This window comes from Pteropus alecto, unplaced genomic scaffold (assembly GCF_000325575.1).
Source record: "Pteropus alecto unplaced genomic scaffold, ASM32557v1 scaffold68, whole genome shotgun sequence".
Lineage (NCBI taxonomy): Eukaryota > Metazoa > Chordata > Mammalia > Chiroptera > Pteropodidae > Pteropus > Pteropus alecto.
Window position 1 is genome coordinate 6093412 of NW_006441386.1, and position 25976 is coordinate 6119387.

Consider the following 25976-nt stretch of genomic DNA (forward strand, 5'->3'; position numbering starts at 1 on the left):
AAGGTTGCTTTGCTGCAGGACTTCTCAGAGACTTTAATATGCTAAGGAGCACTGTGTCTGCCTCAGAGGGGCTATAAATAAGGTGACCAAATGACTCATCAGCCAAAACCAGACTCCTTAGAGAGAAAGGAGGTGTTATTAATATAGCATCATGCCAAGACCACAGGGCTGTCCCTGGCAGAACATGGTCACCCTGGCTTAAAGTACAGCATTTTCCTCTCTGTGTCACCTAAGGAAACCCTGCCTGCCAGACCAACTCCAACAGCTCTCATCGGCAGCCAGCCCACAAGGCTCCATTCTTCCTTGGTTTGTACAGCCTGCCTCCCAGGATGCCAGGTTACACATCTGCACCCCACCCAGAACACAAGACCTAGGAGATGGAGCCCACCCAACCTCCCTCTCCATCCTTGGAGCCCCAAGACAAGGCTGAAATGCAGCCTCACCATGACGCTGAACTCCCCTCCCTGGTAGCCCCAAAGCAACACACATTAATGTCCACAAACCCCGAAGCTGCTTTCTGCTCTAAGCCCCCTTCCCTCCCCAGCAGGTGCTCAAGGCAGGGTCACAAAAGAGATGAGGTCTCTATGGCATTTCTCAAGAGAACTGGCTTTCCCACCATGAGCCGCCCAGCCCAGTCTACCCCAAGGTCAGTCCTTCTGATGGTGCCCACCGATATGGCCTCCAGGGAGGTCTGAGTCCACTCCTCCCAGCCCACCCTGACCAAGGCAGGGCTCACCCCTTCTGGCCACCACAGGCTCGGCATCCCCCTGCTATCCTGCCTCTAGCCATCTGTCCCTAAAGAAGTGACCCGCTACTCCAGCTACTCCAGGGTGGGCCCCAGTGCCAAGGATTGCTCAGCGTCCTTTCTGAGCCAAATGGAACTCAGAAGCCCCCACCCAACAGAATCAGCCAGGGACCCAGTGGGGAGAGATGTGGGTGGCTTACCCTGGAAAGAGCAGAGCCAGCTCCCCATGGAGAAGCCCTGCTGCAGCCACACACAGCAGGCAGTGCTGGCAGCTGGGCCCCCGCCCCCCTGGATCAATAGAGCAACGTCAGGAGCATTAGGAGGCTGCCCTGCCCCCTCCCCCACCCGCCTCACAACCCAGCCACAAATAAGCTCATCTTGGCTTTCCCCATCCTGATGCCATTAAAAAGTTTAGGATGTGGTTAGGGAGAGCCGGAGAGGTTGACCTTGAAGGCAGTGAGTGCTGCCTGGGGGCCCTGCTGATTCTGCAGGAGCAAGGGCTGGAAGTGGTCCTGGTTCTGCCCAGGTCTGCATCTGGGACAAGTTACTTTAAATGGGGATGATGCCTCTTATCTCCCAGGAAGAGGGGTACCAAGGTGAAAGACATAACCCTCTGGGGGTGGCGTGGGGTGGGGTCAGTGCCTAAGACTAGAGGCTAGCTGCCACACACTCTGGGGGCTCTGCCTTGAGCACTTCGAGCTGGCTCCCATGTCTGGAGCACCCACGGGGTATAGGGGCATCTGGGTCCCAGCTCAGTAAGCCAGAACTGAAAGCTCTTAAACCAGCCCTATGTGGGCCCTTTGTGGACCCCATCCTGAGTGGACTGCTCCCTGTCTGAGGGGAAATCCCACACACTCCTCCTTGACCTCCTGTGTCCTGGGTCCCTAGCATGAGGAAAGGCCAAAAGCATACTGGAAGACAGTCGTGATCGACCTAACGAGAAGAGCTCACTCCTCCCATCCTGCCACCAGTCTGAGGTGTAAGGTGAGTGCGCGGAGCTGGGACTGAACTTGGGGCCCCGGCCACCGCCACCTCTAGGGTGGGAAGCAGGTGCCAGTGGCCTCAGCCAGCTTTAGACCCAGCCCACCTTGAGTCTCGACTCCAGCCCAGATGCTCTCTGGCCCTGTAACTCTGGGCAACTCAGCTGACAGCTCCAAGTCTCAGTCTTCCCATCTTTAAAATGGAGAGAAGAGCAGTTATTTTATCAGGTTGTTAATGAGAAAGAAATGTGATAAGATGCCTGCTGCAGGGCCTGCTTGTGACATAGCAAGTGCCGAATGCCATCCCTCCTAGATGGGACATCTTTGGGGCTGGACCACAGTGCAAGGGATGGGAGAGATCCTGCAAGGACCTGCTGCCCCCGCAGAGGGCAAGGGTGGAGGGAGCTTAACCGTGTGCGATGGTCTGTCCTTTCACTCAGCAGCCCCGAGTCCTCCCCAGGTCATTGCAGCCAGATCTTCTTTTGGGGGCCAAGAGGAACACCCCCAGCCTGGACTGGCTTGCCCCAACCTGAGGTTCAGAAGCAGATCCTACAGAAGGGCTAAGGGCCCACCTTCACAGCCTACTTCGGTCCCTTCTTTATCACGACTACAGGGCGGTGTCAGGCTATTCCTGACCCAAAGGGAGGGCCATATCCAGCAGCAGTCTTGGGCCAACAGCCTGGAGGCCTGAACTCCCTTCTCCCTTGGGCCCAGGCTAGATTCCATACTCTGCAGCCCCAGTCACAGCTCCCTAACTTCCATCTGGGGCCCTGGGCCGTTCTCCACACTCCCACTCAAGCCGCCCTCCAGTCCTCAGTCATCAAGCCTCAGGGCCTTTGTAGCAACTATTCCCTCTGGCTGGATGCTCTTCCCCTAACTTCAGCTGGGTTGGCTACTGTCACTCAGGTCTTTGCACCAATGTCACCTGCTGAGCAAGACCTTCCCTGACCACGTGATCTGAAGCAGCCTCTAAGGGTGCTCCATCTTGTTGGGCTGGGCTGCCCCTGACCTCGCTGCCCCACCCAAGCCTTTGCCCACAGGTGTGTCCCAGACCATCCTCCTGCGAACCTGCTCTGACCACCTCCAGGCCACTTCCTGATATGAGAGACCCCCTCCAACAGCCCCCTTGGCCCTGGCTGCTCCATGTGTGTCACAGCTCTGGAGACTGACATAGGCCCTCTCATCTCCATGGGGTAGAGGGCAGAGGCATCAGTCCAAGCCCAGCCTTTGGCTAGACCCTCCGCCAGAAAGCTGAGCTCATGCTTTGGGATGCAGCCACTGCCCTGATTCCCAGAGCAAACTCCAGCTTATTACTGTCCCCCACCCCCGACCGGGCTCCAGCCTCTACCAGACCCATCCCTCAGTGCTCTGGTGCTCCCCACACAGGGTCCCAGCCTCTGATTGTGGGGGTAGCACTTCCAGCACCTCTGTAGATGACCAATTCCACGGGGTGGGGGAGGGAGCCAACAGGAGTGGCGAGAGGGAGCCACCATCTTGCCCTAGTGCTGCCCGTCCTCTCCAGAGACTCTTGTTATGAGACCTGGAGCAGAGAAAAAAGCAGCTCTGAGTAGCAGGAATCTCCCTTCCCTTCTCACAGGGTTTTGCTGCCTCAGCCAACCACTCCCAGCTCTCTGCTCCTTCCCCCTGTCTAGGTGTCTGCAAAGGCAGCAGGTGCCAAAGGAGCTGGGAGGGAACCACCAAGCCCAACTGCAGCCTTTCATGCCCTCGTCAGGCAGGGGGTATGGCTCTATAATTAATCAGGCATTCATAGAGTGGTACCTCCTCTCTCTAGAACAGCCCTGTCGGGTAGCGGGGCCCAGGCCAAGTCAGCCCATCCGGCCTCCACTCTCAGGGGCTCCCAGATCGATGTGCAGTGTGACTAGGAAGCAACCAGCAGGCTTCACTGTGTGCTCCATCCCCATTCCCTGGAGTGACTACTACGCGGCTGTCCAAAAGGATGCAAAGGTACTGCAGGCACAGAGAGGCACTTCACAGAGAATACAATCAAATGTGGAAAAGATGCAAATCTAGGTGCAACCCATGATTTAACTGCTTAAACCAAAATGTGCAGCAGGAAAAAAGATTGGAAGGAACCGTATCACAGTGGTGGCTGTGATTACATTCAGCAAAGAGGTAATGGGTATTTCTTCTTTGGTAACTTTCAAGTTTTTCTGTAATGAGATTATGGATGGGTGGAAAGAAAAGAAATTACTCTTTAATGAGTTTTGTACCTGCAGGCACTTCGCACTCCTTAACTGACTTGAGCCCATCAGAGAGATGTTATTATCCCATTAGTAGCTCAGAGAGGTTAAGTAACATTTCCAGTGGCAGAGCACATTAGAGCTGGATCAGAGTCAGATTCAGGCCCCTTTTGATCAGGGAGGGAGCAATGAGGAAAGAACTCAGAAGGTGCTATGGGGCTCTCTCCAGCAGAAAAGAGGGTCATGGTCAGGCCTGGCTGGTGCCCTTCCCAGGGAGTGGGTTATACAACTGCCACACACACACACACACACACACACACACACACACACACCCGCCCCCTGCCCCCCAGCCACCACTGGACCAAGTTCAGCCTACTCTGGCAGTGAGTGCAGATATTCTCGCCTGGGTGACTATATGTCATTGGTCTCCTCATCCCAGATCTTAACCCCGACAGCCTGTTTTCCACATGGTGGTCTGAGGAATACGAACATCCAGTTATTCCTCTGCTAAAACCCTTCAACGGCTCCCACTACACTTAAACCCAAATCCCCTACTCTTCATAATCTGCCTCTGCCACCTTCCTTAACCTCATTCACACTCCTCTCTACCCAGACTTTTCTTCCTTTTTCTCAAACCAAATTAATTCCTGCCTCAGGGCCTTTGCATCATTTGTTCTCTCCACCTGGAACATTCTCCTCCCTTGTTTTCTCTCACCTGGCTTCTTTGCATTGCTCAGGAGTGCCTCCGATGAGTAAAGGAGGATTTTTCACCTCAGAGGGGAAGTAGGGACCTGCAGACGAAGCTGTACGGGCAGATCTGCCTGGGTCGATCTGCCCATGGGCCACACCGCACGGCTTCCTCATCCTTTCATGCTGGTTGTTTGGCTCTGCCAAGGACCTGGGTCTACCGATTGCCTATGCCTTTGGCTTAAACTTTCCTTTACCCCACTCAGGGCCCAGATTTCCCAGTCTGGCCTCTGGCTGGTTTTTGTTTCTCCAAACTTCTGTGCCAATCAGATAGATAGATAGATAGTGTCTTACCTTGACGGCTACAGAATAATCAAATCAAGGATTTGTGCCCAAAGATGTTCATCACAGCATCATTTATCACAGTGAAAAATAAAAAACAATCACAATTTTCAACTGCAGAGAATGGGTTAAGAAAATTGTTCTAATTGCCTCTCTCACTTTCCTTTTGATTTACAATCCTCCAGTGGCTTCCCACTGCTATCAGGATGGACATTCACTCCTCGCACAGCCCCAAGCTGCCCCCGCCAGGTCCACCTCCATCTCACCAGCACGCTTCCCACTGGTCATGTTCCAGCCTCACTCGCTTTCTTTCCCTCCCTTGTACTCACTTTGATTTCTGCCACTGAGCCTTTGCACGTCCTGTTTCCTCTTCCTAGAATACCCTCTCCTCTTCATCTAGTGAACTGTCACCCTCTAGACCCCAGCTCACATGTCCCCTCCTCAGGGAAGGCTTTGCTGACCTCCCAGACCTAGTCAGGCCCCTGTTGTAGGATCTCATGACACTCGGCCACCCCCACCAGACTGGCAGCCCCCTGAGGGCTGGGACCACATCCTGATTTGCTCAGAATGAGAGCTCTAGTGGTTAGGAGTTAGGACTGTGCCAAGAAAGCAAGCCCTTGACTTATATTTGTTGAATAAACAAGACTTTACAGCCATTAGAATAAAGAACATGTGAAGTTTTAATTACATAAAAATTCACCCAATTATATTAAAAGGAAAAAAAGCAGATTTTCAAGTTGTTTATGCAGCACAATTACAAACAGGTAAGAAAAGAAGTAGAAGGACGTAAACCAAAATAATAGTTGCCTCCAGGGGGTGGAATTATAGGCAATTTTACTCCTGCAGCAAACTTTCCAAATATCCCACAGTGGGCTATTTTGCTTTTATCATCAAAAAAAGCAAGTAACTAACAGCTTTCTCTACCATTTGCCCTCAGAGCTGGTGCCTTCAGCCAGGGCGCCCTCTGCCCGCCAGCAGAAAGACTAGAAGTCAGATAAAGAAAGGTTAAATGGCTGAATGGCATGGTTCTGGGTGGCAGACAGGAAGACTGGTGGGAAGATGGGGCTGGCTCCACAAGGATAACCTCAGACCCTGGAAGGGGAATGAACGGGAGCGGGGAGGCTGGTGGAGGCTGGAGTTTGAATCCTGGCTGTGTTTTAAGGGCTGAGTGACCTTGCGCAAGGTGCCAGGTCTCCCTGGAACTCCATTTCTTCATCTCTAAGTGGAGCCAACAGTGGTGCCCGCCTTCTGGGTTGGGACAGCATGAAAAAGAATAGCTTAAGTAAAGCATGCGTCAGTCCCTCAGCCAGTTAATTTTTAAAGGGATCACAGTCAGACAGAAAGAACTTCTGTATTGATGGCCTCCAGGCTGGCCACAGAGTGGCTTTTCCAGGAAGTCCACTGCCCTACCTGGCCCCTCGCCCTTCCACCCTTGGCCCTGCGCACCTTCCTTGGAGCCGGTTGCTGCCACCGTGGCAGAGGCTGAGGTTGACCCAGTAGACGTCCTGCCCATGGGGCTTGAGTGTTTCCCCCCACGGCTGGGGGGCTTCAGGCCACTGGGCTTCTGCATGGTGGTGCCACTCAGTGGGTGGATAAGGGCCCGCACAGGTCACATTCTCTCCGCCATCGTCACTCACCTGCAAGAAGAGAAGAGGAATGGTCACTTTATAACATCTTTCTGAAGCCAACACAACGGGACTCCAGGAATTCCAATCCTGTGAAGCAGGGATCATCACCCCTTTTTTCTATATAGGGAAACTGAAGCACAGAGCATAGCAGCGGCAGCAAGTGTGGGCCCAGCATGGTGGTGGTGCTCTCAGGACGAGTGTCCTGGTCTGTGAGACTCGGAAGTTGGGCACACTCTCTCTACCCACCTCCTGGGTCCAGGAAGCAAAACTCAGGAGCAAACTGGCTTGAGTCTGTAGCAATGCCATATGAACCCCAGCAGCCCCATACCAGGACCACGAGAGTCAGCACAGCCACCAACAGCTGAATGTGGCTCTTACCACAGAGCACAGACTGGTATGGATTCTAACACACATGGCAACTTGGTGGGTTATTCTCCATCAGCCCCTAGATTCTCTAAGACCAGCCAATAACTCACATCCCTCCTGATGTGGGCCAAAGTAACACCTAATTTCATCAACCAGCTCAGTGTTCTATCTTGCCACATGGGCCACACTCCAGCTCTAGGGCTCACCATCCCAGCACCTGCCCACTCCACCCAGTGTGGGGACACATATACAGAGAGGCCTATACCAGCCTCAGGCCTATACCAGGATGGACTCACCTGCCCTCCTCTGCCTGCCCTTTCACCGTTATAGGTCCTCGCCTTTATGACTAAACACAGAAGAGTGTAATGCCTTCAGAGTATGGGGCACGAGTGTTTGACAAAGGGGACTCCAAAGAGGGGAAGTCTCCAAAGTGATCAGTTCAGGGCACCAGGTGCCAACAAGATGGGGCTGGCTGCAGAGGGACGGGAGGAGAGGCAGAAAGGACAGGCCCACCATTCCCCGGCCTCCTCCCGCACTGTCCTGTGTGTGTACGCCCACCCACTCTTGCACCAAATGTCTATGAAGGGCGCACCGTGGGCCAGGCCTCATTCTGCCTCAGAGCCACAGGCCTCTGCCTTGGGGAGCACACGCTCCAGTGGGGAGAGGAAATACAGAGCACCAGGGGGTGAACGGCAGATGCTGGGCAAAAGTTTCAGTTCTCAGGACCTTGAGAACAGGGGGGGATCAATGCTGATGCAGTCAGGGCTGCCACACTGTGCACTCATCCAGCCATATCCTTATCCCACCCTTGGGAACAGAGCATTGCTCCATTTTAAAGAACTCATTTCTCCACTCTTGATCCACGTGACCTATGTGGCTGAACCTGCATGTACACCTTGAATAGACACATGATCCAGGCTTGGTCAGAGCTCCCATAGCTAACTGAGGAAAGATCAGGTGACCCAAAGAGCATCAGGGCTTGGACTCTGGCCGGAAACTTTAAGAAGAGGTGCTCTCCTTGCTCTGGGGCTGCCTGGCTGTGGGTTGGATGCCAGGAGCTGCAGAGGCATCCCAGTTACCGCATGGGAGAACCTGCCAGGAGCGATGCCAACACAGAGACAGTAGAGCTGAATCGTTGGATTTGGAAGACCAGGATTCAGATGAATCTGAAGCTGGTAACTGGAGCCCCTCACTTGCATCATGCGACGAATCTTCACGCACATGTGCACTGTCTTCTCTTTTTGTCAAAATCTATTTGAGGGACACCGTTGCTTGCAACCAAAAAAGTTTTCACTAATAGAGAAGTTCTGACTAATACAGAAGCTAACCCAAAATGCTCACAGTAGGAATATGCAAAGTGTCCCCAGAATGGCCTCGGGCCAGTAAGATGAGCCAGCCATTACCTGTCCTGTCCTGTCCTGGTACAGCTGAAAGGATCAGCTTCTCATGTGGAGCTGCCGGCCATAAGATTAGAGAAAAATAAGCTTCCCCAAGGCACACAGTGATGATACCTACAAGCCCAGGTGAGCCGACAGAATGAGGCATGCCTTTCAACCCTGACCTGGCCTCTGGAGCCTGCCAAATCCAACACTACAATCCCCTGATTGACAGTTCTGATACCCTAGGAATTCAGGAGCCCAGAGTCACCTGGTCAGGCTAAGGTATGAGGCTACTTCCTTGCTCCCCAGGACCTGGCCCTCCAGGAAGCTCATTCACTGGGGAACTGCCCCGTGGTTTGTGGACATCTCTCTCTCTGAGCCTGGTTAGGCTGTGTCAGCATCCCCAAGCCTGAGAGGGACTCACTGAACCAGCAACGGCATGTGAGAGTGGTCTCTGGTGACAGAATGAGTGGCCACTCTGTGGGTGGCCAAATGGGCTTCCTGCTCCTGTGGCTTAGCCAGGAGACCCTCTGACCTAGGAAGTCTTGATGCAGAGCCAGAGCCACACATGCCTGAAGCAGAGAAAGAAAAAATTGCTGGGTCAGAAGCGAGGTACAAGGACCCCCTCTCTGTGCTCTGTGCCCATTGCCCCTGCTCTGCCCAAGACCCTTCCAGAGAAAAAGCTACAAATCATATATCTAATAAAGGACTTGTATTCAGAACACATAAAGAACTCTTACAACTCACTAAGAAGGCAATCTAACAAGAAATGAACAAAATATTTGAATACCATTTCACAACCAATGAAGATATGTAAATAGCAACAAGCACAAGAGAAGATGACCAACATGACTAGTCACCAGACAATGAGGATCGAAACCTCAAAGAGATATCACTTCACACCAACTGGAATGGCTAAAAACAGAAAAACTGACAATATCAAGTACTGCTGAGGAGGTGGAGCAACTGGAACATCCAAGTTGTTGGTGGAAATGAAAAATGGTACAGCCACTTTGGAAAAGTTTGGCATTTTCTTAAAAAATTAAATACATACCTAAATAAATGGACCCAACCACCCGAGAGAAATAAAAACGTATATCTAAACAAAGATTTGAAAAAAAAAAGTTTGTAGCAATGATATTCACAATAGCCATAAAACAGTAACAACTCAAATGTCCATCAAATGGTGAATGTACAAACAGGACATCTATACAATAGTACACCACTCAGCAATGACAAGGAACTACTGATAATTGCAACAATATAGACAAACCTCAGAAAACATTATGCTAAGTGAAAGACTCTAGACACAAAATACTACATATTGTATGATTCTAATTACATAAAACTTCAAAACTATAGACAGAAAGCAGATCTGTGGTTACCTGGGGGTAGGACCAAAGAATGACTGAAAAAAGGCATGAGAGAACCTCTACATTCCTGGGAAGTAGAGATGTTCTAAATCTGGATTGTGGTAAGGGCTACACAGCTGTATGTTTATACTAAAAGTTATCTTTTAGTATACTTATACCGTATACTTAAAATGGGAATTTTATGTTGTGCAAATTAAACTTCAATTTTAAAAAAATTTTTAAAAATTCTTGAAGGCTCCCCATAGAAGTTAGTGTGATGGCCTTCAAGGCTCACCTCACCTTCACCACTATGACCCACCCTCACCATCTCTACTCCAGTCACACTGGCCTCTGGCCACTCCTGGATCACACTAAGCATGCTCCAGCCTCAGGGCCTTTGCACATGCTGTTCCCTCTGCTTGGAATACTTTTCCTTCAAATATCCAGGTGTGTTGCTCATCTGCTGCAATGTCCCCTTCTAAGATTAAAACTCTTACCCAGTCCTCCCTACTTCAACCTTGCTTTTTCTCAGGACAAAGACTTGGGTCCTGACAAGAGAGCCTGGTTCCTACAGGATAACTGTTAAATGAATGAATGACACTGGCCATGGGGTAAGAGTCTCAATCACCTCCACAGAGCCCAGCACTCAGGACTGAGTGGCTTGTCGTGATCAGTCCAGCTGGCTGTCTGATGCTACGGCTTTTCATGTAGCTGGTCTGACCTCCCCACTAGCCAGCGTGCCTTGGAGACAGGAACTAGGGTTATAACAGTGCAGTGTTCTTGCATTGGAGGCTCCCCAACCAGCCTTACTGCTGATGACCCTGCATTTCCTCACCACTTGCCTGCCACTTTCCCACCTCCTAGACTGTGCCTATACCTTTTCTCCCACCTGCTTCACATCCAAATCACCTATGAAACACCTAGCTCAGTGCCTCTTCCAGCAGGTATCCCAGGATTTTGGCCCACAGAGAACACAGGATAACACCCTAGGCCAAGAGAAAGGATACTGTTCTCGTTTATCTTCATCTTGCCTCCTGAGCAATCACAGGCAACCCCCTAGTCTCTCCTTCCTGAGAACCCAGCCCCAGCATGGTGCCTGGCACAGAGCCAGTGGTCTGGAAACTCCATAGAAAGTACACCTGCAGTGTACTTTCTATCAGTACTTTCCGATCAGTACTGGATTGATCACCACAAGCCACTCAGTCCTGAGTGCTGGGCTCTGTGGAGGTGATTGAGACTCTTACTCCAAAGTCCTTCAAGGCCACAAACCTTGAGAGGCTTCCAGGAGAGGCTTCCAGAGGCTCCTACAGTTGCCCTCCTGCCCTCCCTGACCCCAAATGATCCCAGCAGCCTCGAGTAGGAAGAACCTATTATGTGCCAGGCCTTGTCGGAATATGGCCTCATTAGTCCTTGCAAGTCCTGATGAGGCACTGACCATCATTCAGGTAGAGCCTCTGAAGCTCAAAATGTTCACACACAGCTCAGTAGCTGGGACCAGCCTCCGGTCTGGCCCTCCACTGCCTCCTTGCACTGCCTGGCCCAGGCCTGGAAAAACATTTGTGAGACCCCTGGCCTCTGGGGAAAGCGTCCACGTGCCCTGCACACAAAGGACAACAGCGGAGCTGCTGGGAGAAGAGAACAGAGGCAGCACGGACTCAGTCCCTGCCACCGCTGCTGAGGGTGCGGGGAGGACGAGGGGAGAAGAGGCAAGAGCCCACTCCCCCACTCCTCCCAACCTCCCTTCAGGCCTCCAGAGCTGAGGGAGCATGAGGAAGAGAGAAGAATGGTGAACAGAAAGAGGGGGAGGAGGACTCAGGCCAACTGGCTTTTGTGACTCAGCCCTGCTCATGGAGTAGAGGAAGAGAAGGGGTTTCTTGGAAAAAGCTCTCACATAGTGATAAATTGGCCTCTGAAAACACTGCAGCTGATGGGGGAGGACTGGGAGGCAGGGGAGGGAGTAGATTTCAGCCTCATGGCGGTCCAAAGCCCAGACCCACAATGAATGGCTGTGGGAGCTTGGCCCAGTGCCTCAGTTTCATCACTTGTAAAATGGGGTAAAAGTATTGCTGCCTCGTGGGGGGCGCCAAGAAGTGACTCAGAGGACGCAGTCTACGAGCATCCCTCCATGCCTGGCACACAGGAGCTGTTGGGTAGGGCAACTGTTGCTACTGTGCAGTGTCTATTATGATCTCCAAAGGCCTGGGGTGCCCACACCACCTCCCCCAGGGACTCGGGCCCAGACGAGGCTGGCGTGGGAGAGGCAGGAGAGGGTGTGTGGCATTCAGATTAACAGGCCCCCTTTGTGCTTCTCTCAATTGCCATGTACTGAAGACAAACCTGGGCTGCATTTCAGGGTCTCCATTTCAGCTGCCCGGGGGTGATGCACTGCAGTTTCAGTGGAGATGAGGACCGAGAACTTTCTGCCAAACGGCAGTCCAGGGTACAGCCCCGACGGAAGGGCAGCTGGTGCCAAATAGGGCAGCGGAAAGCCCATCGCCTAGTGCCAGCCTGCCCGGAGGGAGAGGGAGGCAGCACTGGGAAGGGGGCTCCCAGGCCAGACTCCGCTGGGGGACTAGGCCATCCTTACCCCGGGCCTCGTGCTGGGGGCAGTGCTGTGGCAGGACCCTGCTGCTGGCTGAGGCTGCACAGCCCAGACCTCAAAGAAACTCATCCTGCTCTCCCAGGGCCGCTCCTCCTCCTCTCCACCCAGGGGTCCTGGCAGTTGGGATACCTGTGCTCCCCACTCCTCTCCTGAGCCTGAGACCCAAATGAAGGTATGTGTGGTGCTGAGATGAACTTATAGTACTGCCTCTGTCCACTCCCTGAAACCCTGAGGCTCAGCCCACAACGCACTATGGGGGTGGGGGTAGGGATGAGGGAGTGGGCTCTGTATCAGGGAGTGGGGCGGGGTTTTGGAGACAAGGCAGGGAGTGAGGGGACTGTGAGGCACAAACCACACGCTGCCAGGTCAACCAAATAGCTGAGGATTTAGTGGCTAAAATGTATGTTTGTGGGGGATAGGGGCAAGTAAGGCTCAGAGACTGGATGGGACAGGGATAGGGGAGGTGGTCTTCCAGTGATGCCCGGACATCAAGCTGAGAGGATAAGGATCCGTGGGGGACGTCAAGCAAGGGATGTGACAAATCAGATGTGCACATTAGCAAAACGGCTCTTGGGAGCTGATGAGGACCATGGAGGGAATAGGGGGCAAGGAAGCTGCTGTGATAGACAAGGGATACGACAGCGAGGCCTGAACTGCAACAGAGGCAGGGGAAAGATGCTGAGCGGAATTTGGTGGAAAATAGGATATGGGGGCGCCCGGGGCTCCAGCGGGTGGTAGAATCTCTCATACTGGGAGGGACTTGCTGGAAGAGACCTAGGAGAAGGTAAGGAGTGGAAGGGGGAGCTCATTTTGGGACATGCTAGGTGTGACGTGACTGAGGAACTCTAGGGAGGGGGAGAAACGGGAGGCAGAGTGATAGGTTGTGCCCTTGGGAGAGTTCCTGGGGACGGCTAAGGCATGGGCCTGGAGCACCCGTATGTAATGTGAGTGGCTAAAGAGGGAAAAGGCACCACAGGGTACAGACTCAAGGACACCGCAATATTGGACAGCTTTCGTGGAAAGGATGGAGGACTGGAGGGCCGCTGGGCCCCCCGGAGATGAAGGAAACGCAAGCCCAGTCACAAGGAGCTCCCATTCCCCACCTAATCAGGCAAAAAGACAGAAAGCCAAGTGACGCCAAGTGCTGGAAAGACCAGGGAGCAAGGGCTGGTGGGCCATTGCGGACACAGCCTGGGGGAGCACTCCAGGGCCAGGAGACTCAGCTGGAACCACGGATCCTTAGCTGTGCATCCTGGGAGGCACCCACAGGGTGCTTATCGCAGCCTTCCATGCAACAGCTGGGAAATGTGGTTTGGGGGGTGGGAAACAGGGCTGGAGCAGGGTAACTGGGGCTTCATTTCTATTTATACGATTTGTTCCTTAAGTCCTGCAGGATGTACATGAGTGTTCATTATATCCTCTCTATTCCTTTATTTGAATGCTTAAAATATTTCATAATCACTCTTTAAACAAACAAACAAACAAAAAAAGTAAAGATAGACACGAGGGGAAGGGGGAGGAAACAGTCCCCAAACAGAGTGGACCCCCACAGGTGCTGACCACCAGGCCAAGGCTCCCTGAACTGACAGCGAGCTCTTACGTGGGCATGGCATGGGCTCGCCTAGTCCTGTCCCCCTGGGCACCCTAATGCTCACAACTGCACCAGAAACCCAGTGCTACCTCAACCTCCAGATCCAGCAGGGATCCCAATGACAGGTGTGACCACAGTCCCCACAAGCCTGCTCCCAGTGGGCTCCCACTGCCTATCCCATCCAGCGTGGAAGGGAGGTTCATTCTGTCTGCATTTGACCAAGGTTCAGGGAACCGCACCCAGTAGCAAAGCTGGAATACTCACGCACAAGCGGAGAGTAGGGGAGGGCAGGGATGGGCTCCCGCCCTTGAGTCTTGCCAGCTTGAGGTGGAAGCCAAAGCTCTGAGCCTCAAGCCAGCTACCCGTCCAGCCTAGAAGAACTGGGGAGATGACGCCTGTCTGCCGGTGCCTTGTCTCAACACCCACTCTCTGCTCTCACTGGGTCAGTGAAGCCCCACAGGAAGCTGGAGCCAGCTCTGGCTGTGCAAGCCCAACACTCAGCACAGCTGCCAGCCAGTGATAGGGGATGGGGAGCCCAAGAAGAATGTGGTGGTGACGGGCCCTGCTTCAGATCTCGAGTTGCCTTGGAAGTACCAAGGGGCCTGGCAGTCATCCAAAATCAGTGTGGACAAGGGACCCACTCAAGTCTCAGAGCAGAGCTGGGGCTGGAATCCAAGCTCCACCAGCCAATATGGCTTTGAGGAGGGGGAGGGAAAAGGAAGCTGGGAAGATGGTGGGGCAGGGCAGGGCAGGGCACGCTGTGACAGCAGCGTGAACAGGAATACAGAGGCACTCACGGTGTTAAGCAGGGAAAGACAGTCCAACGCAAAAGCCCCAAGTCAACTCCCACCTTCTCTGGCACCTGCACTTGAAAGACAAGCCTGAGTTCCAGTCTCATACACTCATCATCCTCACAGCTTCTAAGCTTGGGGCTGCAGTCCTGTTTTGTAAAGTCAGCATCTTCCCTGTCCTGCCAACAGCCAGAGTGACTGCAGAGCCCTGGGAATGGCCAGCCAGTCAGTCTTGCCTGAGCTGGACACACAGGGCTTGGCCATCCATCCTCCCTCAGCTTTAGAAGGATCCTGTCTTCTAGCAAAGAATAAAGGGGAAAGAGGTTGTGTCAGATCTAGGGAAGGGAAGAACATCAATATACCTCCCTGCCTTACCCGCAGGCATGCACACGTACATGCATACACACACACACACACACACACACACTGCAGGCACGCACACGTACGTGCATACACACACACACACACACACACACACACACACAGTTGGCATGCTCAGAACCAGGGCACAATCATGGTCCAAGATCCTGCTCCAGGCTGTATGGCCACCCACAACCCTGCCAAGTGGATAGCTAGACCCTCCTGCCACTGCTCCAGGATGCTGGGCATATATCTAACTGGCTCTGCCAGATGGGGTCCCCCACCAGGGGAACAGCATGGCTCAAGTTTCCCTCTGACCCATGTTTATTCTCATTTCAAAAAATGGGAAACTGAGGCCCAGGGCAGAGAAGTGGTCAACACAAGGTGACAGAGCAAGAGAACAGGACACTGAGGTTCAACAGCTGAAATGAACAAAGTCTGTGCTGGGTAAGAGGATCCTCTAGACCAGACAGAGTCAGAGGCTCAGGGAGAAGAGGAGCCTGCTGAGGTTACCTCACCCAGCAATCAGGACAGACAGGAAGGAATAAGCCCCCGTGTCCTGCCTCCCCCACCACGATGCTGACCCAATTGTTCTTTCACTATTGCCTCCTCCGCTTCCGCTTTCTGTGGCAGCTCTACCCAACACATCTAGACCAGGTAGCTGCAGGAAAGCCACCCCATCTCCTGGGTTCTCCTCCCTAACCCAGCCTGTCAGGCCTCCTCCCTATGGTCAGAATTTGCACAAGCAACTAAAAATTACCCCTGAGCAAAGGACAGTCTTTATAATAAGTGGTGCTGGGTCAACTGGATAGCCATGTGGGGAAAAAATCATGATCCCTCTTGTGGTTGGCAAAATAACGCTCCCCCAAAACTTGTGAACCCATTAGTTTATATGGCGAAGAATTAAGGTTACAGATGGAATTGAGGTTGCTAATGAGCTGACTTTGAGATGGAAGATGATCCAGGATTATCCAGGCAGGCCCAGTATTAACCACAAGGGTCCTTATAAGTGGAAGAGGGAGGCAGGAGTGAAAGAATCAGAGAGATGGCAGTGTGCAAAGGACTCAGTCCAATTTTGGTGGCTTTGGAGACAGAGGCAGGGGCTACCAGCCAAAGGATGCGGGCAGTCTCTAGAAGTTGGAAAAGGCGAAGAAACAGAATCTTCCCTAGGGGCTCTATAAGGAACATGGCTCTGCTGACATCCCGATTTTAGCCTAGTGAGACCCATTTCAGACTTCTGACCTCCAGAACTGTAAGATGATATATTTGTGTTGTTTTAAACCACTAAGTTTGTGGTCATTTGTTGTAGCAGCAATAGGAAACTAATACATTTCACATCATACACAAAAATCAATTCCTGATGGACAGCATGTCTAAATGTGAAAGGTAAAACAATACAGTCTTTAGAAGAAGATGTAGAAGATCTACATAACATTGGAGTAGGCAAAGATTTCACAAACAGAACACGGGAAGTTCTGAAAATAAGGGAAAAGATGGATAAATTGGACAAGATTAAGATTTAAGAGCTTCTATGCATCAAACGATCCCACTGAGAGTGAGGGGGGTGGGCAAGCCACAAAGAGGAAGAAGACACTGACAATTCCTATATTCCACAAAGGCCCCATATTCAGAACGTAAAAAGAACTTTGACAAGTCAAATTAGAAAACTCAGCAAAGGACTTGAACAAAGCACTTTATAAAAAGAGGGTATTCAGTAAACATATGAAAGGATGTTCACCTTTATTAGTCACCATTTTAACACCATACAGCCACCAAAATGTATAAACGAAACAGACTGACCATACCATGTGTTGGTGAGGATGTGGATTACCCAGAATGCTCATGCACAGCTAGGAGGAGTATAAATTCGTGCAAGCAATTTGGAAAGCAGCTTGGCATTACATACTAAAGCTAGATAAACCCAACCCCCAAATCCAGCAATTTCATGCCTAGGTACATCCTCAAAGAAATGTGTAGATACTTGCACCAAAAGACATGTTCTCAGGGTGGCTCCATAGTGTACTGGTTATTAGAACATTTGCTTTACACACAGAAGGTCCTGGGTTCGCAGTCTCAGGGTGGCTCCATAGTGTACTGGTTAGCACATCTGCTTTACACACAGAAGGTCCTGGGTTCGCGCCCCAGGTGGAGCCACAGACCATACCCCAGGTGTGCCAGGCCCTGGGTGCGCCAGGCCCCCTGAGTATGCGGGGGGGTGCCTGGCCCTGAGTGCACCAGACCTCAGGTGCACGCAGTGAATGCGTGGGAGGAGACACCTCGCCTTCAGAGATCCAGTTCTTAAGGGAAGATGGCAACATCCATAGGTCAGGGGTGGAAGTAGAGGGGAGGGAATTAAAGGGTGAGGGTGAGGGGGGGCGGGGGGAATTAAAAGGGGGCGGAGACATGTTCTCTTCCTAATACTCGCAAACTGAAAGACTCTACTATCACCAGTAGAATGACTAAATAAGTTGTCATTTAGTCATGTGTGTAAATAAATTCACACAATGAAATAAAATGTAGCAATGAGAATAAATGCACTACAGCTATGAGTAACAATGTGTGTGAGCCTTGTGATTAGAATCTTAAGTGAAAGAAGCCAGATATAAAAGAGTGAATGAAGTATAAATGTATGCTTCCATTTAAAATTAAGTTCAAGATCAGGCAACATTTATTTACTGATGGTGTTAGAATCAGGGAAGGGGTCACCCTTGGGTCAGGGATAGTGACTGAAAGTAAAAACAAGAGGGGCTTCTAGAGAGCTGGCAGCTTCTGGTTCTGGGTTTGGATGCTGTTGCACAGGCATTTCACTTTGAGAAAATCAACAAGCATTACTCTTATGACATGAGTACTTTTCTGTATGGGTGTTGTACTTCAATAAAAAGTGTAAAATTACCTGGGCAGCAGTGGAGGAAGCAGGGGTGGTCCCTACACTCTGGCGCCTTCCCACCCGTTAGACTGCCCCAGCCGGTGGCACCCAACCATGGGCACCTATTGGAGCGTCTGTCTCCCCACAGTTCTCTGAGCTCCCTGCAGGAAGCCTCAAGTTCCATGGAATTAAGGCACCCAGGGTCTAACACAGAGTGGTGCAGTGCTCACTAAACAACCTTCCTAGACACCAACCTTCTTCCCTAAAGAAGGTCAATGAGCCAGCACCCTGGCCTCCTCTCACTCCAGAGTCTTCCCCTGAAGAAGGCAGGGAGGAGGCTGAGCCCACTGAGATCCAGACCTGGTCTCTCTGTGACATGAGAGGCCCAGCCAGAGGGGTGGGGATACAAACCAGGGCCCACAAGGAAGGGCCAAGGTGTGGCAGCTTGGAGAAGGGACGAACAGCCAGGCTGCCAGGGGCACTATCTATACCTCTGAAAGGCATAGATAGTGCCTTTCACCAGCCTAAGGCTGCTGGAGGGCAGAGGAGGGAACAGTGGAAGAGGGACAAAATTTGGTGGTCCCAGGGGTGAGGTCACTAACAAGCCCTCAAAGTCAGTTGTTTCTTTCATTGTTCCCGAAAGGCAAACCCTGTTCCCTACTGTCCCCAGCCACCAAATTCTGGCAGAATGCCAGACACCCACACACGCCCATACACACTGTCACATTTCCAGGCCTTTGCATGTGCTGTTCCCTCTGCTGAGAATGCCCTTCCTCTAGGCTGCTGACAAACTCCCTCAGCTCTCATTGAGAGCAGCTTAAGAGGGCTGGTTCTTTGCATATCTTGTTCACTGCTGGGCTCTTAGTACCTAGGACAGCGCCTGGGTCAGGGCCTAGCATACAGAGCTCAAAACATGTTTAATAATCACATGAATGAATGAAAATGCCCTCCTCTGCTACCCTCATCCTCCTCACGTTCAGTTGGAGGCCCATAGCAGCTTGTCCACACCCCTTCAACACACTCACTGACTGGCTTGAAGCGATGTCTGGGAAGGACGCAGCAAAGCAACTCAATGCTCTGAATGACTCACATCCTGCTGGAAATCCAGCACCAAGCACACCTGACATACACAGTGGATGCTCACTGGGTGTTGGTCCAACAAGCAAAGCAGGCAGTGAGACCCCCATCACTGGAAGAGATTAAGCAGAAACTGAGGCCTGCTCTTGGAGCAGGCTTCTTTTCCAGTTGGCATAGCTGCCTTGAAAAGCTCTCCAACATTGTGCAGCTATTATTACATCAAAAACAACATTAACAGGAAACTGCTGAGTGCCCCCCACCTTCCAGGGCTGGCCCACCACAGGCAGAAGGTTGGTCCCGTGTCCATACCTCTCTCTGTCACAGGACTTTGCTTCTTCACTGTGTTTGACTCTGAATCTGTGTGGGTGTACCTGGTGCGGGGGACTCAGGGTGGGGTGACACCCCATTCTCTGTTGAAGTGCTCCAGTCTAAGGAGCTACAAATCTGTAACATTTTTTCTGCCCCAGGCAGCAGTCTAAGTGCTTTATAAATATTAACTCATTTAATCTTCACGATAGCCCTGTGAAGAAGATACTGTTATGAGTTCCACCTTACTAATGGGGAAACTGAGGCCCAGAGAGGTTAAGCCATTTGCCCAGGGTGACGCAACTGATCAATGGCAGACCTCTGTTATTGAATCTCAGGTCCTCTGGCCATGGAGCTTATGTTCTTAACCACTTCTCTTTACTTCCTCAGAACCAAGACCAACTCTCCTCCAGGCACCAGGGTTGGGGAGTTACAAGGGCAGAGATTTAGACAGAGGTTAGGAGGGCACCCCATGGCATTCAGTGGCCAGGCCAGTCCACGGCACCTGTGCCCACTGATCCGGTCCTCTCCTGTCCTGGCCTTGTTTCCTGGGCCCCCTTCCCTGCCAGCGCCCTGAATTCTAGCCTCCCTGAACTTCTCATTGCTCCTTCAGACACCCAAGTCACTTGTTCTTCCAGGGATGCCTCTGACCACTTCTACCCTTGAGTCAGCTCCTGAGGTGGAGTGGGTATGCACAGCCCTATATCATGGTGCCCCAAGCTTCCTCAAGAGAGGGGGATTCTTGGGGCAGGGACCAGTCTAGTTTCTGGTGCATCGGGTCTCACCCAACCCTAGAGCCTGTTAGATACTTGTGGAAGGGCTGGCTGCAAGCATCAGCTGCCAGCCAGGACCCTCCAAGAAGAGTAGAAGGATCAGAGGACGGATCCGCCCTCCCCCCATTCCTTTGCATTCTCGATGTCATTTGCCCAAGACCACACTCTCTGTCCCTCACTCAGGCTGTTGCGTTATATATAGCTTGGGCTTACACGAGACAATGTGAAAATACGAAGCTACGCCAAACTCCTTGTCATTCCAAACTCCCGTTTGCCCCTTATATCTAGCTGCTAGAAAGCTCAGAGTCAAATGATCTCCCATAGAAGGTGCAGAAGTCTCCTCAGACATCATTTGATTTCTGCTACCCTTGGTTTCCTCTTGCCCCAATTTTCAGTGCCTTTTTCATCTCATTATACTGTTAATTTTGCAAATCACCTCAAGTCCTTTCTGGAAGCATACAAGGAATACACAAAACGCTCTCGGATGTCTTCCCTCCTCTGCTCCCTGGTCCCTGAGTCCAGCACAGCTGCTGGCCTGAAAGAAGCAGACTGAGCTAAGTGACTGAACTTACAAACAAATGTATGAAGGGAACAGTCTACATTAGAAACAGACCTAAGCAGAATCACAATACAAGATAGCAAAAAAATTGAAGACACCAAATGTCTTTCCTCCCCTTATCACAGAGTCCCACTACCAGGCACCAACTGCACACTCCACTTGGAAGGATGGTGGGCTCCACACTGAGCCCCCAGACAGACACTCTTCTCCCTGTTGCCCAAACTTCTTGATTTTTTTCCCTTTGAGCCCATCCTTCAAGATGCAGCTGCAGTCCTAATCCTCCAGGAAGCCCCCGAGGCCAGGGGTCCCCAACTGGTACCAGTCCATGGCCTGTTAGGAACCAGGCCGCACAGCAGGAGGTGAGTGGCTGGCGACCTAGTGAAGCTTCATCTGTATTTGCAGCCGCTCCTCAGCACTAACATCACTGCCTCAGCTCCACCTCAGATCATTAGGCATTAGATTCTCATAGGAGGACCAGTCCCTGGTGCCAAAAAGGTTGGGGACCGCTGCCCTAGGACATCTCACCCACCTAGGGCCCTGCCTACCTGAGTAACACCTAGAATAACTTGCAACTATTGTCAGGGCAATGTTCCCATTGGGCATTGAGGTATCTCTTCTACTCTGGCCTTAAAATGTTTCTCAAAGTTACTGATCTTGTTCACATTTCAGAAAGGGTACTGATGTCTTCCTAATTCAGTAAAAGCTTCTTGAAGGCAGGGTCTGAAGCTGGTGTGCACTGTGCTCTCCACACACTGAGAGGCTAGTTTCCTTGCAGCCATCACCCACTCCTACCCTCAATGCCACATGTGGGGGAAGAGGGGGCTGGGGCACCACTGGAAGGAGCTGGAACCAGGTCGAGACCAAGCAGGAGCAGATCAGCCCCGGACACCCATGGGATTGCCTCCTTAGGGAAGGGAGGTTGGAAAACCAGGCATTCCTCGTGAGCCTAGAATTCCACCCTCTCATGGCAAAGAGGCTAAAGGGGCAAAGAAGGAAGTAGAAGAGGAGTGGGTTTCTTTCCGGCTGCAGCTGGAGTCAAAGGTATAATTCCAGGGATGGAGCAAGGGCTGCTGAGTGAAGACAGAAGCCAGGAAGTGGACAAGGCCCTGCATTTATGCCTTGTTAATGAAAACCACCTGACCTGCTCTGCTTTCTGTTCCGAAGGGTAATATTTCATTATCATTTTGAAGCATTTCTTTTGAAAACATGAGTTTTGTACTATTGTGTCTATGCACCAAGCCTGGCAGTGCAGACCAGAGAAGTGAGAGGTGGGACAGGTTAGGCTGCATGCTGGCAATGGGAACCCCCAGTCCCTAGGTGCTGAAAAAAGTGCCCTCCTCTGCTCCCGAGCCAGGGCTGGAGGAGGCCCATAGGGTGCAGCCTCAGCCACCCTGTCCTCCCCCCACACTGGTCAGATCAGTGCTCTCCGGTTTCTCCCAACGACTCATACTGCTGAATGGTGGAGACCCACACACTGTATCCTGAGGCATCACGGTAAACTGGCCATGAGTCTGCCTCTCCCATCAGACAGAGCTCTCAAGGATGGTGACAACCCCATTCTCCCATCCACCCCCAGCACACACCATGTGTCACAAATGCAGCCAACACTGTATCAGCTGTGCCCAGCGCTGTCTCCCACTCAGCCCGAGACCACGTGGTCTACCCCCCACCAACTGAGCAGACACAGTGGGTGCCCTTCCCTGGGTTGGGCCAGTCAGTCTCGCTCGCACCCCGGGACTGAGGGGAACACCCCCAGGAGGTCCTGTGGCCTCAAGCTAAATCCACCATTTGGGGCAGCCATGCAAACCCAGAGAAAGCCAGCCTACAGGGAGAAGAGAAGGGACAGATGCACTGGGAGAGGCAGAGAAAATGAAACCACAGTCCAGAGAGGAAAGCTGGAGGAGGGGCTGCCTGCCAGCTTCCCATGTCCTGGGGGAGCCAGGCCACCTGCAATTGTTTGCTGCACAAGTTCCCTTTCCCTCCTCTTAACTCCCCTTTCACTTAACCTAATTGAAGGAAGTTCCTGTCCTCTGCAACAAAATTATCCCAGACACATGGTCAGAGCCCTCCCTACTTCCGGCTCAAGAGCAGGCCTGCTTATCAAGCCATGCCCACTATTTAGTTTATAAGGTGAGGCTGGTTGTGTAGGGAGGGCACTGGAGAGCAGTGCTAGGAAGGCAAGGCACAGCCAGCTGGGGCCCTGAGAGCCAGATAGCATTTGGACTTTGTACTTGAACAAATGGGGTGGAGGTGTCTGAGGAAGGCATGGCCAAAACTGTGCTTTAGGGAAATGAACATGGTAACTGGGCCTGACCGGCATGCAGGAAGGGGGCATGTCTCCCAGGCACAGTGGGTGCTTAAAAAATGCATGGAGGGCAAACAGGGAAATCTCTCTATGCCTTGATTTCCTCATCTATAAAACAGGGATATTATTAAGATACCCGCAAACTAACACATGCATTTAAAGAGCTCAAAACAGTTCCTGGTATACAGTAAGCACTCAATATGTGCTAGGTTTTTTTTTTTTTTAAGCCCATACAAAGGCTAATGTTCTCCCAAGAACCACTGGGCAGGTGCTATGGTCTGAATGTTTGTGTCCCCCAAATTCCTATGTTGAAACCTAACCCTCAATGTGTCAGTGTTAGGAGGCAGGGCCTTTGGGAGATGATTAGGTCATGAGGATGGCACTCTCATAAGTAGGATCAGTGCCCTATAAAAGAGGCCCAACAGAGCTCCCTAGCCCCTTCAGCCACATAAGGACACAAGATGTCTGCAACCTAGAAGAGGGCCTTCACCTGACCATGCTGACACCTTGATCTCAGATTTTCCAGCCTCCAGAACAGTGAGAAATAAATTTCGTTTTTTTATAAGTCTGTAATATTTTGTTAAAACAGCCTGGACTAAGATGGCAGGGAACCAGGAGGGTCAAGAATGCAGCTTCCCTCCTCTGGGCATGAAAGCAGAAGTAGGATACATCAAGAGGGCAAGGTTAATCTTTAGGGTGCCAAGGCCAGGGAGGGGAGGCCATCGTGGACCAGACTGGAAGGAGCAGAAATGGCTGGGACTGTGGGGATGGTGGCCTTCCCATCACCAAGGGAGGCTGCACCGGAGCAGATGGGAGCAACTGACAGAGGAGGCTACAGTGAAGCGGAGAACTGCAGGGCCTTGGTGGTGCTAACAGGCAGACTGCTTGATTGCAGACAAACAGCTGGGGAGGGGATGAGCCCTGTGTGCGTGCGCGCGTGCATGGAGGTTGGAGGGCCACCCGGTGCAGTCACTATGAGAAACACTGGGCATTCAGACCACCATAATGCACATACTTCTGTCCATTCAATTCTCTTAACAACCCTAATAGGTAGATACCATAAGTACACTCATTTCACAGATGGGAAAATTGAGGCAGAGAGATGCTTAATAACTTGTCTGAAGTCACACAGCTGGCAAAGCAGGGATTTGAACCCAGGCTGTCAGAGTCCGGCATCTGAACTCTTAGCTGCCAAACTGGACAGGAAATGCTGGAAAGGGATTGGTGTCCAAGGGTGAACCCCCAACTTGGGATTTCAGGCCCCGGGTACAGAATTCCAGGCACCACCTTCCCAGCCTACTGGGTATACCTGGGGGTTTGCAGGTACACACTCATGCGCCTTAGGCTCCTTGCCAGGTACCTTCTGCCAGGTTCTTCTTCCTTTGAAACTCCTCTCCATTTCTACCCACCTTTACCCATCATAGACCTGCACATTAACACCACTTATAAGCCAGGTACTGCAGACCCAAGATATCCTGGGCTCATGGCTCATGGAGGAGGGTGTCTGAGGGGCCCCACCAGGAAAAGTAAGGACAGGACAATCTCTTCCCTCAACAGAACTCCCTTGCCTAAACCCCATGCTCCATCACCTAAATCCTTTGCTGTTCCTCTAACTCAACAGTCACGAGGCCTCCTGCCCTCTTCTCTGACTCCTGGCCCTGCCCATGCTATTTATCTGCCTGAAACTCCTTTGGCATCCTGGCAGTAAACTTCTGCACAGGGCTCCATCAAGCTTCCTCTCCAGCCCATCCTCCAGTTGTCTCTCCTCTATGCTTTCAGCTCCCCCACCACTGCACTCAGCTATGCTCCCTGGGGGTAGCCATGCTCTCTGGGGCCAGTGATGCCCCAGTCCTGTGTACCTGCCAGCCCCTGGGCAGTGCTGGGCCAGGTGACAGCAACCGGATGAATGAAGACTCATTGTTTACATTACAACTGGTGGGGAGCCTGCCTCATGCACAAGGTGAAGTGGGCCCCACGTGGTGCTCCCTGCACCCTCCTCCTCCTCTGCTAACAGTCCTAGGCCAGCCCCACCCCCACTAGACTCCCCCTAGGATCTTACAAGGGTGAGGGCAGCATCCTCTCATTTGGACTTCCATTTCTCACCCAGAAGGGAGAGGTAGGGTCTCAGCGATTGCGAGATGGGTGTGTGACTCCCGGCAAGGTGCCCCTCTGCCCAGCCTCCCCAGGGTGGAGGTGGGGCTGCAGCCTGCGTGGCAGTGCCCAGTGGGCATCCGCCCCGCCCAGGCCCCGCCTGAAGAGCCCAAACGGGCGGGTCCTGGAAGCCCAGGGAAGCATCCTTGGAGGCCGCGGCCCCTCCCTGTGGAGAGGGCAGAAAATCTGCTTCCTCACCAGCCACCAGCATCAGCTTGGGGGGCACTCCTGCGGGAAGCTGCCCTACTCCAGGAGCCCTTAACCCCTTCAGCCATGCACTTCAACCAAGTTTTGCAAAGGGCATCGTCCAGGCGACGCGAACCTGCGGGCGGGGGCTCCGTGTCCTCCCGGACCTCGAGTCTGCGGGCCGCGCCCACCAGGCTGTGACCCCCGGGCCCGTGAGCCCAGAGCCTGCGGCGCGTCCAGAAGCCCCGCGCTGCCGTTGCGAGAGGGGACGGGCAGCCCCCCAGCAGATGTGCCAAACCCCCATCTGTGGGTGGGGGAACAGAGGGTGCTGGCGATGCCCTCACGACAGGGACACGCAGTCTGAGAAGCGTCTCCCAACGCCAGCAGCGCCCCCTCCTCGCCTGCAGGAACGAAGAAGTTGGGGTGCACCCCAGGACCAGCTCCGCTCACGCCCACCCGCCAGCCCCGACCCTGCGGCCTCTCCCACGCCCGACAATGCTCCCACGTCCGCCCGCTTCTGCCCAGGCCGGGGCCACCGCATCCCTGGGTTCTTTGTTGCCCGGCGATCCCCCTCCTTCAGGATCCCCGCGCTGCTCCTACCTTCGCCCCTTCGGCATCAGGCTGAGCGGTGGCGGCCCGACGCCGGCCTCCTCGGTGGGCCCGGCCGCCGCGGGGGGAGAGGATGCTGCGGCCGCTCCCCGCCGCCCCCCGGCTTTGCCTTCCTGACGC

At 52.6% G+C, this 25976-nt stretch overlaps 1 protein-coding gene across 3 annotated transcripts in view; it reads right to left on the reverse strand.

Moving 5' to 3' along the window:
* Positions 1 to 25976, reverse strand: part of CLIP2 (CAP-Gly domain containing linker protein 2) — a 79148-nt gene extending 53172 nt beyond the window's left edge. For all 3 annotated transcript variants that reach the window (XR_003048380.1, XM_006918538.3, XM_025051516.1), the window contains exons 1-2: positions 25848 to 25976; positions 6402 to 6592 (exon numbers count right to left, since the gene is read on the reverse strand). Coding sequence is in view for 2 of the 3 variants with exons in the window: in XM_006918538.3 (XP_006918600.1) it covers positions 6402 to 6525 (124 nt within the window). In the remaining variant the exon portion in view is untranslated. The remainder of the gene's footprint in view (positions 1 to 6401; positions 6593 to 25847) is intronic.